This window comes from Callorhinus ursinus, unplaced genomic scaffold (assembly GCF_003265705.2).
Source record: "Callorhinus ursinus isolate GAN/ISIS: 27379988/994484 unplaced genomic scaffold, GSC_fseal_2.0 scaffold61, whole genome shotgun sequence".
In the NCBI taxonomy this organism is placed as follows: domain Eukaryota; kingdom Metazoa; phylum Chordata; class Mammalia; order Carnivora; family Otariidae; genus Callorhinus; species Callorhinus ursinus.
Genome location: NW_027397123.1, coordinates 2,753,251 through 2,768,432, shown reverse-complemented (window position 1 = coordinate 2,768,432; position 15,182 = coordinate 2,753,251). Strand labels below are relative to the sequence as shown.

Below are 15,182 nucleotides of genomic sequence, written 5' to 3'. Positions count from 1 at the left end.
TACTTGCCCTTCTGGCTGTAAGTAGGTCCGTGTTCTTTATTCTCATTAATAGCATCATATTTCTTTCCTTCACTTCATAGTTTTCAAATGCATATTCATTAGTTTGGGCTCTTTCCATAATTTGGCTACTGTTGATAATGCCAAAAACCAAAGAATCCAGTTAAAAAATGGGCAGAAGACAAAAACAGACATTTTTCCAAAGAAGACATACAGATGGCTAACAGACACATGAAAAGATGCTCATCACTCATTAGGGAAATAAAAATCAAAACTACAATGAGGTATCACCTCACAGGTTCACTCTTTATTGGTGAATTTAAAACATAAGAATGAGAATTTAAAGCACAGGAAGAGTAAAAACAAGTGGCCCTAATGGTCAGTTAATGAAATCAACCAAGATCTGTAAGACAAAGGAGCCTTGGGGAGAGGGGTGGCTGGCTGTTTATCTAGTCATATCCAAGATAGGTCTTTGAAGTGGATGTCTTGGCAATCAAAGCTTAAGTCAGGCCCTTGAATTACAAAAAAGAAAAACCAATTATCAGGGCTTACACTACATAAACTATGAACAACATGATATTGATAAAGACTTCAGAGAAATGGGATTAAAGAAAATTGATAGGATTACAGAATACTTAATTTAGGGTAGCCTCAGGATCGTAGCAAATAAAGAAACTTGATAAACAGTAGAAAGATATCATACTGACTCAGAGAAACTCATACAGCTTCCTCTATTGACAGGCAGCAGTAGTAATTGAAAGCTAAGTCTAGAGCCAAGCTGTGTAAGTTCAAATCCTGCCTCTGCCATGTATTGACTAGAAGACTATAGGTAAACTACTTAAATTCTCTGGGGCTTAGTTATACATTTGTCCAAATCCATAGAATACACAGCATCAAGAGTGAATTGTAATATAAACTATAAAATATACTTTAGGTGATTATGACATAGCAATGTAGGTTCATCAATCGTAAACAAATGTACCATTCTGATGGGGGATATTGATTATGGGAATCTATTCATGTGTGGGGACAGAGAATATAAGGGAAATTCTATACCTTCCTTAATTTTGCTGTGAACATAAATTTAAAAAAATACGGTCTTAGTTAAAACATTAAAATAACCCACAAAAACCACCTTCATCTTGCATGCTATAAAAGAAAAAGACAGCTGAATTTGGTTTCAGGGCCATAATTTGCCCAACTCTGACATATATTCTTATTCTTAAATATCTTTATCTTTTCACTGTCTATTTTTTTTTTAAGATTTTTATTTATTTGAGAGAGAGAGAGAGAGAGAGGGGAGGGTCACAGAAGCAGACTCCCTGCTGAGCAGGGAGCCTGATGTGGGGCTCGATCCTGGATCCCGGGACTCTGGGATCATGACCTGAGCCAAAGGCAGACGCTTAACCAACTGAGCCACCCAGGTATCCCTCACTGTGTCTTTAGATCTAAAATGAGTATCTTAAAGACAACATGTTTGGTTCATGGGTCATTGTGCCAATCTCCACCTTTTAATTGGTGATTTTAATCAACTTACATTTAATGTAATTACTGATAATAAAGAACTTATTTTTGCCATTTCTCTTTTCTATAATCTTAAATTTTTTGTCTTCTATATATAATTTCTTTTATGTCATAACTTTTTGTTCCTCCATTATTGCCTTCCTTTGTGATTGTTTCTAGGGTAGCATTTTGATTCCCTTCTCATTTGTTTTTCTATTTTTAGTTTTTCTCTTTATTAGTTTCCCTGGGGATTAATATTACATCTTATAACAATGAAGTTTGAGTACTGACTTAGTTTCAATAGTGCACAAAACTGTTTCTTACAGATGCATTCCCATTTTGTCGTTATTGTCACGTTAACATCTTTATACATTGTGCCCATCAACAAAGATTTATAATTACTGTCTTATGCATTTGGCCTTACCATATATGAAAAAAAAGAGTAGTTCTAAGCCAAAATACAATAATACTGGCTTTTAAATTTACATATGTATTTACCGTTTCCAATGTTCTTTCCTTCTTCATATGGATTCAAATTACTATCTAGAGTCCTTTCATTTCAGCATGAAGGACTCCCTTTAGCATTTCTTGTACAGCAGGTCTACCTGTAACAAGTTCCCTGTTTTTTTTTTTCTGTAAATGCCTTAATGTCTCCATTTTTGAAGGATAATTTCCCCATATATAACGTTGTAGCCTGATAAGGTTTTTTTCCCTTTAATTGTGGACTTAAAATATGTTATTACACTGTCTGTGGCCTCCATGATTTCTGAAGAGAAATTTGTTGTTAATATTATTAAGGATCTTTTGTACATGAGAGGTTTCTTTCTTGTTGCTGTCAGTGTTCTCTCTTTGTGTTAAATTATAGTGTGCATCTCTTTGAATTTATCCATCCTGAAGTCTGTTGAGCTTCTTGGATGTGTAAATTCATGTCTTCTATCAGATTTGAGAAATTTTGGGCCACTGTTTCTTCAGATATTCTTCCTGCACCTTTCTCCTTTCTTTCTGGGACTCCCATTATGTACTTACTAGTACTTTTGCTGGTGTCCCACATTTCTCAGTCTCTGTTCATTTTTCTTCATTCTTTTTCTGAGCTCTTCAGACTGGATAATCTTAATTAATTGGGTATATATCCAAAGGAAATGAAATCATTCTCTCAGAGATATATCTGCACACCCATGTTTGTTGTAGCATTATTCACAATAGCCAAGAGAAGGTAACCAACTTGTTTGTCTACCAATAAGTGGATAAAGAAAATGTTACCTATACAAGTATATAACATATGTATATGTTTATCATATGTATATATAACACATTTTCTGTATATATAGATAGAGATGCACATACTCTTATAGTGGAATGTTAGCCATAAAAAGGAAGGAAATCTTGCCATTTAAGACAACATGAATGATCTTTGAGGGCATTATTCTAAGTGAAATAAGTTAGAGAAAGACAAATACTGTATCATCTCACTTATTTGTGGAGTCTTAAAAAACTGAATTCATTGAAACAAAGAGTAGATTAGTGTTTGCCAGGGTCTAGGGCATTGGGAAAATGGGAAAGTGTTGTTAAAGGGTACAAACTTCCAGTTAGGGGGCGCCTGGGTGGCTCAGTCGTTAAGCGTCTGCCTTCAGCTTAGGTCATGATCCCAGGGTCCTGGGATCGAGCCCTGCATCAGGGTCCCTGCTCCACGGGAAGCCTGCTTCTCCCTCTCCCACTCCCCCTGCTTGTGTTCCCTCTCTCACTGTGTCTCTGTCAAATAAATAAAATCTTAAAAAAAAAAAAAAAAACTTACAGTTAGAAGATGAATAAGCTCTGGATATCTTATATCCAGCTTGGTAACTATAGTTAACCATACTGTATTGTATACCTGAAAGTTGTTAAGAAAGTAAATCTTAAATGTTCTCTCACACATGCACACACATAAAGCACTAACTGTGAGGTAATGATGTGTTAACTACCCTTATGTGGTCATCATTTCACAATATTTACATATACCAAATCTTCACATTGTACACCATAAATTTACACAATGTTATATGTCAAACATATCTCAGTGAAGGTGAAGGAAAAAAAAATCACTGAACCAGTTCTTTCCTAGAAGTCCATAAATGAAGGAAAATGGCACGGAGTTAAATGGTATTCTACATGACGTTAGCATTTGCTTCATTTTCTCACCTACAGGTGCCAACAAATTAAAGTTTACATTGTCATTGTTCCTAATCTACAGAAATCTGAGGGGGACTGACTCAGAATTACCACATCATAGTAACAGGTAAAATTTTCTGAGCTTTTAGTATGTGCCAGGGGCTGTTCTAAGGAATTTACACTATTAACTTATCTAACCCTCCTAATAATTTGATGAGGTAGGTAATCCTATTTTACAGTTAAGAAATAATGGCACAGACACCTTGGAAGATAGTTTTGTGGTTTCTTACAAAACTAAATATACTTTTACCATACAATCCAGTAATGGAAGCTCCTTGGTACTTACCCAAAGTAGCTGAAAACTTATGCCCACATAAAAACCTGCACACGGATATTTATAGCAACTTTATTCTTAATTGCCAAAACTCAGAAGCAACCAAGATGACCTTCAATAGGTGAATGGATAAACTGTGGTACCTCCTGACAACAGACTATTACTCAGCACTAAAAAGGAATGAGCTACTCAAAGACATGAAAGAAACTTAAGTTCATGTTACTAAGTGAAAGAAGCCAATCTGAAAAAGGGTACATATGTTCTGATTGTGACTATATGACATAGTGGAAAAGGCAAATCTATGGAGATAGTAAAAAAAAAAAAAATCAGTGGTTGTGTGGGGTGAGAGGAGATGAACAGGCAGAGCACAGACAATTTTTAGGGTAATGAGAATACTCTTATGACATTATAGTGATGGATATATATCATTATACATTTTTCCAAACCCAAAGAATGTACAACACTAAGGTACAACACTAAAGTAAACTATGGACTTTGGGTGATTGTGATATGTTAATGTAGGTCATCCTTGGTAAAAAAAAAAAAAAAGTGTTACCACTCTGGTGGGGGATGTTGATAATGGGGTAAACTATGTATGTGTCGGGGTAAATGGGAAATCTCTGTGCCTTCCTCTCAATTTTGTTGTAAACCTAAAACTGTTCTTAAGAAAAAAAAACCCCACAAAAGTCTTAAAAAAAAAACTAAGGCAAGGAGAGGTTAAATGAACTACCTAAGCAGTTCACAACTTAGCAAGTGTTAGAGCCAGGATTTTAACCCAGGAATTGGATCCATATTCTTAAGTATTATACCACACTGCTCATACACCACACAATAATGTGGCCTGAAACAAAGTCATGCTGACAAACCAGAAATTAGACCTGGCTAGTGCCACAAAAATCCCCTTATGGATTTGTGGGTCGGGTGGCAGTAGGATCTCTGCCCTAGTTGAAACAAATTTCTCAGCTTGAACCATCAATTACATTCCTACTTTTTTTTTTTTAATTTTATTTATTTGCCAGAGAGAGATGAAGAGTACAAGCAGGGGGAGTGGCAGGCAGAGGGAGAAACAGGCTCCTTGCTAAGCAAGGAGCCCGATGTGGGACTCGATCCCAGGACCCTGAGATCATGACCGGAGCCGAAGGCAGACGCCCAACCATCTGAGCCACCCAAGCGCCCCTACATTCCTACTCTTAAAAGCCTCCCAAAGCAAAGTCCTTGTCATTGACTGAAATATCTTGCTTTCTAACTCAAACCTATATAAGACTACCTGGTGTGTGATTCCAGGTAGGTACCTTCTCTTCTTTAACAAATCACCGCCTAAAATAATGGTCTAATTATCCTCCAGAGATGTATTTCTATACCATAAGAATGCTTGGTAAAAGAGAGCCAACAGGAAGAATTGAATGATTTGCAAAATGTAAATGATTAACCAGATGGGTAAGTGGGTGCACCGGGAAGTGGGCTTTACCCCCAGGACCTCTGACTTTCTCTTCGTAAGGAAGACTTAGAGATAAATCAAGGGATACTCACCGGGGCAGAAGTTTCAGGAGGACACCAGATGTTTCTGTAAACTGAAAAATGAAACGCGTTTCAAGGAACAAAGAAGAAACACAAACGCACCTTGAGTCTGGTTTTAAATGTACAGCAGCCATTCTCCCCGTCTCGTGCCTTCTGTGCACAACGGCAGGCCTGACATAAAGGGACGCGTAAGACATCTGGCTCTTTTTGAAGTCTGGTCACAACCCAACCTCTACGACCATCCCCGCCCCTCGCTTCTTCATGCATCTGCAAAGAGAAGGCAGAAGACGATTAGAAAATCTGGATTCGCAGCTCTGGGTACGCTGTAGTTCTGACACCGTAGGTGGCCACCCCCTGAGGCCAACTATCGCCTCACTCTGTCCAGAACTATTCTGTGGATCCTTCCAGCCCTAGCGGCCCTGGTCCAGTCCAAGTCCCGACTCTACGCCGGAGATCTTCATTCTGGGGCTCCACCTCCGACCTTCTGCTCTGGCCTTTTCTCCGCAGCCAGGCCCAGGACGCTGAGGCGTGTACTGAAGTGCGCGGGACCTCGGCATCGCATCCAGGAGTTAGGCCGCGCGCACAAGCCCTACCCCGAATCAAGTTCTAGCTGCTCCATCCAGCTCTGGGTCAGGCACTAACCGCCCCCGGAGCAGTCGGGTCCGCAGAATCCCTCCTGTCGCGCCCCGCTCACGGCTCTCCGGGAACGGCTCGGCCCGGGGCTCCGGGAAGTGCGCGTCTCGGGCCAAGTGCTCAGGCGCGCGGGTCAGACTGAGTCCCACGCCTGTTCTGAGCGCGGAGGGGGCGGTGGAACGCCAAGGCGAGCGGGAATCAGACCCGGGAGCGACTGTCGGGACTAATTAGGGCCCAGTACCCTATGGGAAACCTCGCCAAGGCCCTGAAAAGTCGAGAACTCCGCCTTACGTTCCACTGGTTATGGGCTCCGCGCCCCGCCGCCCCAGCGCTGTACCGCGGTTTGCGGAGAAATCTACACACAGTCAGTAGTCCGCAGGGGAGTGAGGCTGCTCGCTGTGCCTGTTCCACAGGCGGAGGAGGCTGTTGGGTTCGGAACCCGGCGGTAAAGCCCGTCTGGGGCTAGGATTCCGGAGCGGGCTTGTTTCTGTGCGTGCGGCTATTCCCGCGCGTATTTAGATGGATAACTTTGGTAACTCCGCAGAAAATGTACGATTATGCCCCACTTTGATGCCGGAATGTAGGAGCCTGTGCTTGGTTAGTGGAGTGCCCGAGATTGTGTGTATCCGTGAATGCGGCTGTGCTTCACCGTGCATTATTTCTGGGATGGTTCTGAGAGGCCAACGCCTCTGGTTATTGTTTTCCACGCCTGTGGCTCACCAATGCTGCTGTGTTTGTGGGTCGCACTGGATGTGTGGCATTTTGATAACCGCACGCTGGGTAAGTGTGCCATCAGGATTGTGACTCAGGCAATTAGATAAGTAAAATAATTTCAGGCATACATATTGGAAAGAAGGAAGCAAAATTATCATTACTTACAGGGGATAGCATCATAAGAATGTATACCTGGACCCATAACAAACTGTTGAAGTGAGGACTTCATAACATGCAGAGGAGTAAAAGCTGTACATATATTTATTTGTATATGTATTATATATATTTGTGTCTATATATGTGTAAATTATATATTTTTCTCCTTTACGTGTATTTCACGATTTCTTCCTGCTCTTGGATATGAAGTCTTGGATGAGCCCAATAACTTCTGCAGTCACTCAGATTAAAAAAAAAAAAGTCCTTTTAACTCTTTTTTGTTAAAAGATCAGTCCCATTTTAGTGGTAAGTAATTAAGACATCTGTTTAATAATCAAAACTTCAGACTTCATCTAAAGCAAGAACTCCCACCTGCCCTTTCCCTGACCCACCTTCAAATATGGCTATATCATAATTACCGGTTAAAGCAGTATTTGGTATTTATATACTGATTATGTAAATATTTTTGTGCTTTAGAGCCAAATACATTTTTACACAAAGGTTCCTTTATCCTGGATTTAACTACCTTGTTTTTGTGCAGATGTACCTTGTGTGTGTTCCTATTACTACCCTTTTCTAAATGTCATTACCCCCCAAAAGTGTCAGACTCTCAGCAGTGATTTTTCCAAATGCTCAAACTTATTTGATACCGCCCCGCCCCCACTCCCTTCCACAGCCATGATTTTTGTAACTCCAGTCAGGATTTCAGAGTTTCTGTACAGCTTCCCTTCTTGCTTTGCCTGAATTGAATTCCTGTTTCCTGAGTCCTGTTAATTTGGCATATTTCTCATTTTTGCTGACTGCCTTTCTCCAACAGCTTCCTTAAAATGCATGCCTTTGAGGTAAATGGTTTGGGTTTTTGTTTTGTTTTTTTACTGTTTGAAAATGCTTTTATTGTAATCTAACTTATTGCCTGGGGTGAGAATTCTCTACCTCAGAATTTGAAGACCTAACTTCATACTGTTATAGTAGCTAACATTGCTTTTATAAAGACTCTCCTCATCTGTTTTCTGTTTGTGTGTTATCTGTGTTCCTAATCTTCCTGGAATGTTTAGGGTCAACTATATCATCAATGTACTAAAACTTCATAATTTCATTCCTTGGTGTGGATCTTTAAAATTTTTTTATGCTGCATATCAGGTGAGTATTTTTAATCTAGACACTCACATACTTCTGGGCAATTTTTTTTCTTTCCTTCCCCTCTCACTGAAATTTATTTATTTTTCTTTTCTTTTTATTTTTTTAAGATTTTATTTTTAAGCAATCTCTACACCCAACGTGGGGCTCAAACCCACAACTGCAAGATCAAGAGTCACACGCTCCACTGACTGAGCCAGCCAGGCGCCCCTCACTGGAATTTATATTATTAGATGGAACTCCCATAGTGTAAGCTTCTATATGTTTTCCTCCTATCTTCTGTATCTTTTTATTCAACTCCAGAAATTTTGTTAACTTTATCTTCCAATTCTATTTAGTTTTTAATTACTCATCATATTTTTAATTTCCTAGAACTCTTTCTTGGTTTTAATCTTTTTCTTATTTTTTTTTAAAGATATATTTATTTATTTGAGAGAAAGAGCACATGAATGTCCAGCAGACTCACAGCAAAGTGTGGAGCTTGACTCGGGGTTCAGTCCACAACCCTGAGATCTTGACCTGAGCCAAAACCAAGAGTTGGACACTTAACCAACTGAGCCACCCAGGCACCCCTTAATCTTTTTCTTCTACATAGTATCTTATTCTTCATGGATGCAGTATTTTCTCTGATATGTATATAATTATATACATCTTGACATAATTATATATAGTATACATACTACGTTCATTATATTAAATTCATAATTATATGAATACTATTTTATATGTTTATATTATGCATAGGATGTATATTACATTCAAAAATTCAATTATTTATTTATATATTTATTTCTTTAAAGCTTTCTTGGTTCCATGTATTGTCCTATTTTCTTGCTTTTTGTAATTATTTGGGTTGTGTTCTGTGAATTCCTTGACCTGAACTAAAAATACAGTTCTATTTCATATTTTCACTTTATTTCATTTTGAGCCCATTTATTAACTTAAAATTCTATGCTCAAGTATATATATGAACATAAGTACAGTTGAATGAATAAAAATAACAAACTCCTGTAGACTTACCATTCAGTTTAAGAAAAAGAATATTATCGGGGTGCCTGGGTGGCTCAGTTGGTTTAGCATCGGACTCTGAGTTTCAGCTCTGCTCATGACCTCATGGGTTGTGAAACTGAGCCCCATGTCAGGCTCTGGGCTCAGCAGGGAGTCTGCTTGAGAATTCGCTCCCTCAACCTCTCTTCCCACCCATGTGCATGTGTACGTGCACACTCACTCTCCCTTTCTCTCTCAAATAAATCTTTAAAAGAAAAAGATAATTATCAGTTCCTCTGAAGCCTCCTATATGCTCCTCCCCAATCACATTCCTCTCCCTCTCCCACAAAACTAACTACCACCTGAATTTAGTCATTCCCCTGATTTTCTTTATTCAGCATATATGTACATTTCATAAATAACATATTGTTTAGATTTGCATGTGTTTTGAAATTTAGTGAAATTACATTCTATGTATTTTGTCACTTTTTAAAAACTCAACCTTATGTTCTGGGGATGTATGTTCATTTTCTCACTGCTGGATGGTATTATATTGTGTATATATGTCAAATTTTGTTTGCATATACTACTTTTGATGGATATCTGATTTCTTTCCAAGTTTTTTCCTGGAAAATAGCATCTATAAATGGTGCTATTTTGAACATTTCTGTGGGCCTTTAAAAGTTAGTGTGTTTTAGAGATGCCTGCATGGCTCAGTCGGTTAAGCATCTGACTCATGGTTTTGGCTCAGGTCATGATCTCAGCGTGAAGCAAAAACTAACTGAACTGAAAGGAGAAATAGGCAAATCCATAATTATAGCTAGAGACTCCAACACCCCTCTCTCAACAATTGACAGAACAACTAGAAAAATAGCAGTACAGATACTGAAAAACTCAACACCATCAAGCAAAAGGATGTAATTGACACTTAGAGAACACTACCCAAGAACAGCAGAACAAACATTCTTTTTAAGGGCTGTGGAACATGTACAAATATAGAACATATCGTGGGGGTGCCTGGGTGGCTCAGTCGTTAAACGTCTGCCTTTGGCTCAGGTCATGATCCCAGGGTCCTGGGATCGAGCCCCACATCGGGCTCCCTGCTTGGCAGGAAGCCTGCTTCTCCCTCTCCCACTCCCCCTGCTTGTGTTCCCTCTCTGACTGTGTCTCTCTCTGTCAAATAAATAAATAAAATCTTAAAAAAAAAAAAAAGAACATATCGTGGGCCATAAAACAAACCTCAACAAATTGAAAAGCACTAAAATCATATATAAGTTGCTCTAGTCAAACTAGAAATCAATAACAGATAACAGGAAAGTGAACAACATACTTCTAAATAATCCATAGGCCAACTTCCATAGGAAGTTTCAGAGAAAAATGCATTAATCTGAGTGAAAACTAAAATATGGCATATCAACAATTTGTTTGACATAGCTAAGGTACTGCTGAGAGAGAAATTTAAAGCATTAAATGCATACATGAGAAAAGAGGAAATGTCTCAAATTAATAGTCTAAGCTCCCACTCAGAAACCTAGAAAAGAAGAGGAAAATAACCCCAAATCAAGTAGAAAAAGGGAAATAGTAAAGACAAGTGGAAATCAAAGAAAAAAACAATAGAAAAAAATCAGTTAAACAAAAAACTGGTTTGGTGAAAAGATGAATAAAATTCACAAATATTTAGGAGAAAAGGCACAAAATATAAACATCAGGAATGATATATCACTATAGATTCTGTAGACCTCAGAAGGATAATAAGGAATAATATGAACAATTTTACACATTTTAATTTTACAACTTAAGTAAAATAGACCATTTCTTGAAAAAGCATAAACTGCCAGCTTATACAATATGAAATACATCATTTGAATAGCCCTATAACTAATAAGGAAATTAAATTTGTAATTTAAAAACTCACACAAAAAATCTACAGGCCAGATGGTTTCACTGGAAATTTACTAACATTTGAAAAGAATCAGCACCAATTTTATATAATCTCTTCCAGAAAACAGAAGAGGGAACACTTCCTAATTCATTTTATGGAGGTAGTATTATCCTGATTCCAAAACCAGACAAAGACAGAGGGGGAAAAAAAAAGAAAGAAAAACTGCAAACTACTATCCTTCATAAATACAGTTGCAAAAATATTTAACAAAATATTACCAAATAGAACTCAGCCATCCTCTATCTATCTATCTATCTATCTATCTATCTATCTATCTATCTATCTATCTATCGTAATGTATAGAATATTACCAAATAGAATTCTGATACAGAAGAAGAATTATACAACATAACCAGGGGTGCAATGCTGGTTCAATATTGGAAAATCAATCAATGTAAACCATCATATAAAAAGTTTAAAGAAGGCCCTGGGGGCACCAGGGTGGCTAAGTCAGTTAAGTGTCTGCCTTCAGCTCAGGTCATGATCTCTGGGTCCTTGGATCAAGCCCCACAGTGGGCTCCCTGCTCAGTGGGAGTCTGCTTCTCCCTCTCCCTCTGCCGTTCCCCCTACTTGTGCTCTCTCTGTGTCTCTCTCAAATAAATAAATAAAATCTTAAAAAAAAAAGAAGGCCCTGAATGTCTAAAGCAATCTTGAACAACAACAACAACAACAAAACAATGGAGGTATCACAATTACAGATTTCAAGTTATATTACAAAGCTGTAGTATTCAAAATAGTATGGTACTGGCACAAAAATAGACACATTGATCAATAGAACAGAATAGAAAACCCAGAAATAAAACCATAACTCTATGGTCAATTAATCTTTGACAAAACAGGAAAGAATAAGCAGAAGAAAAATAGAATATCTTCATGTCCTTCTGGTAGGCAAAGTTTTTAAATAGAATGAGACATCAACGATAAGTAAAATATTAAATTTTTTTAAAGATTTTATTTATTTATTTGAGAGAGAACGAGAGATAGCACGAGAGGGAAGAGGGTCAGAGGGAGAAGCTGACTCCCCGCCGAGCAGGGAGCCCGATGCGGAACTCGATCCCGGGACTCGAGGATCATGACCTGAGCCGAAGGCAGTCGCTTAACCAACTGAGCCACCCAGGCGCCCCCAACGATAAGTAAAATATTAATAAGTTGAACTTCATTTAAATTAAAAGCATCTGTTTTTCAAAAGACAGAGTAAAAAGGCAAGCCATAGCCTGGAAAAGATACCTACAGTACATATATCCTACAAAGACTTCATATCCTAGTATGTACAAATACCTATGGATAAATAGAAAAAAAAACCCACAAACTGATATTAATAAAATAGTCAAAAGTTAAGCAGGCAGTTCAACAGAGATGTTATCCAAGTTACTGGCACATTAAAGGATGCTGAAGTGAGCATTCATCAAGGAACGGATTAAAATCACTCTGAGATACCACTACCCACCTACAAGTATTGTAAATTAAAAAGGCTGATAATACCAAGTACTTAAAAGGATATGGAGCAACTGGAACTCTTTACATTACTGATACACGTGTAAATTGACACAACTTTGGAAAATGATTTGTAGTATCTCCACAGATAAATATAAACCTACTTTATGAGCCACCTATTCCACTTTGGATTCCTAATAGAAATGAACACTATGTCTACCAAAATATATAAGATTGATCATAGATTTATTTATAACAAAAAACTGGAAACCCACACAAATATCTATTAATATAGAATGAATAGATTGTAGCACGATTTAGAGTACTGCAGCCAGCAGACAAAATATGGCCCATCACCTGTTTTGGTATGGCCAATGACCTCAGAAAAGTTTTACATTTTTAAATGGTTGAAAAAAATAAAAATAAGAGTATTTTGCAATATGTAAAAATTATATGAAATTCAAATTTCAGTGTCCATAAATAAAGTTTTATTGGAATACAGCCACACTCGTTTACATATTGTCTATGGTTGTTTTCATGCTAGAATAGCAGGGTTGAGTAGGTGTGACAGAGAACATCTGGTGCACAAAACCTAAAATATTTACTAGCTGGCTAAAGAAATTTTTGCTACATTCAATAATATGTACTCATCTCAGAGTCTTAATGCTGACAAAAACATGCCAGACACATATTACACTGACTGCATTCAAATGAAGTTCAAGAACATACAAAAGTAATCCATGGTGTTAGAGTCCAAATAATGGTCACTTCTGAGCAGAGTCAATGTTTACAAGGGAACATTCTGGCATCTTGGAAATAAATGTTCTCCATCTTGATCTGTGTGTGGTGATTGCCTGTGCATGCAAAAATCATGGAGATGTATATGTAATATTTATGGACTTCCTCTAAATTATTCCACTAAAAAAAAGATTAAGACTGAATTTGCATTTTTTATCTCTCTTTTTTAAATAAAGATTTTATGTATTTATTTATTTGAGAGAGAGAGAGAGAGAAAGCACAAGCAGGGCAGAGGGAGTGGGAGAAGCAGACTCCCCGCTAGGCAGGGAGCCCCAAATGCGGCTCGATCCCAGGACCCTGAGATCATGACCGGAGCTGAAGTCAGACACTTAACCAATTGAGCCACCCAGGCACCCCCATCCCTCTTCATTTAACTATAAAACTCATTTTTTCAAATTATTTGCTAGATGAAATTAAGTTTCTCCCCCTCTAAATCTTGAAAGGAAATTGATGCTGCAGGCTGCTGTGTTCAATTTAGGTTGCCACATATAACTGCTTAAATTTAAATGTATTAAAATTAAACAAAATCACTAATTCATTCTTCAGTCAAACTAACCATATTTAAGAGTCTCAACAGCCATAAGTGGCTAGTGGCTACTGTTCTGGACAGTGCAGATACAGAACACGGAACCGAGTTTTGCAGAAAAGTCTATTGGACAGCAGTGCTCCAAAACGTTACACAAATGTGAAACTCATTTTACAGGTGAGGAAACAGAAGCTTAGAGATACCACTATTACACAGTGCTGCATACACTTCGTTTCCCACATTCACTGCTACAGGTGAGCTCTCAACGTATCATTCATTTAACAAGTCTAATTATGTAGGAATCTATTCAAAATTCATAACCATGCAAAGAAAAGGTTTCTTTGTTATAAGTTATGAAATACTTAGTGGCAGACTGTCTGATCAATTCCAGACATCACCCGAATGGATCACACGCTTATCCACTAATATCCCTCTCACAGTTTCAGACACAATCGGACACACGGCACACTGCCCGCAGTCCTCGCTTCCCTTGCAGAGGGCACTTGGATGCAAACACGCGACCGCGAAGTAAGCGTCAAACCCCCGTTGCCTCTTGAGCAGAAACCTGGTAGTCACAACTACTGCGTCTGAGCCAGAGCTCCTGTCTGAGAAATCCGGACCCTACCTCCTGGCCTTCTGCAGCTTTCTCAGCCCGGGACTACATTTCTCTGAAGGCATCACTACAAGACCCAGCTTCTGGTAACCTCCTTGGGATTTTCTAGGGTCACTTGAGTAAAGGAAAGAGGGCGGCTCACACCTTAGTAGCGCGAGATCCCCCGCTGGAGCAAAGGAGACTCAAGGCGCGCCCGATTCCGGGCAGCACAATGTGGCTACGGCCTCTGCCTTCTGTTAGATCGAACTGGGATCACATTTTTTTTACTACATTTCCCGGAGGCCAGCGCGTCCCTGCGCCATTTCGTGCGCTCATTCCGTTACGTCTTGATGCAAGGATCCAGTCTGCAGCGGCCAGGTGAGTGGACCGCCTCGTTGGGACCCGCACGCTGCATTTGGTTTGGAGCACCCAGAAAAAAAGTTCCTATGTGGTGCTGGGAATACCGGTATGCCGGCTGCGGCTCGGTGCTGACAGGAAGCGGGGCGACCCCGGCTCTGGACTACGTTTCTCCTAAGTCGTAGCGCTCCAGGTTAATTCCTTACGGAAGTCGGCCTTGCGGTTGCGGGATGCCTGTGCCCTTCTCGTCGGCAATATCGGCACCGTCACTTCGGTTCCGAGCAGGGGCGTGGCGCTATTAGTTTTGTTCCTCCGCGCCGGTGATAGTGGCGTGCACTTGGCACCCCTTTCCCACTGGCAGACTCGGCACCGTGACTTTGGTTCCGGGAGGAGGGTATTAGGAATATGT

General features: G+C 39.1%; 1 protein-coding gene and 1 long non-coding RNA gene across 3 annotated transcripts in view; one reads left to right on the top strand and one right to left on the bottom strand.

Annotated features, from left to right (window-relative positions):
• Window positions 1-317: 317 nt before the first annotated feature.
• On the bottom strand, window positions 318-14,684 carry LOC141371226 (uncharacterized). Its single transcript, XR_012376011.1, has 3 exons — window positions 14,582-14,684; window positions 5,600-5,764; window positions 318-509 (listed from the first exon to the last, which is right to left on the bottom strand). It is a non-coding gene; the product is annotated as an uncharacterized lncRNA (long non-coding RNA).
• The window catches only part of LOC141371219 (uncharacterized), a 34,247-nt gene continuing 24,104 nt past the window's right edge, over window positions 5,040-15,182 (top strand). For both annotated transcript variants that reach the window (XM_073885247.1, XM_073885246.1), the window contains exons 1-2: window positions 5,040-8,386; window positions 14,265-14,794. In XM_073885247.1, the coding sequence (XP_073741348.1) occupies window positions 14,767-14,794 (28 nt within the window). In that variant the 5' untranslated portion in view covers window positions 5,040-8,386; window positions 14,265-14,766. The remainder of the gene's footprint in view (window positions 8,387-14,264; window positions 14,795-15,182) is intronic.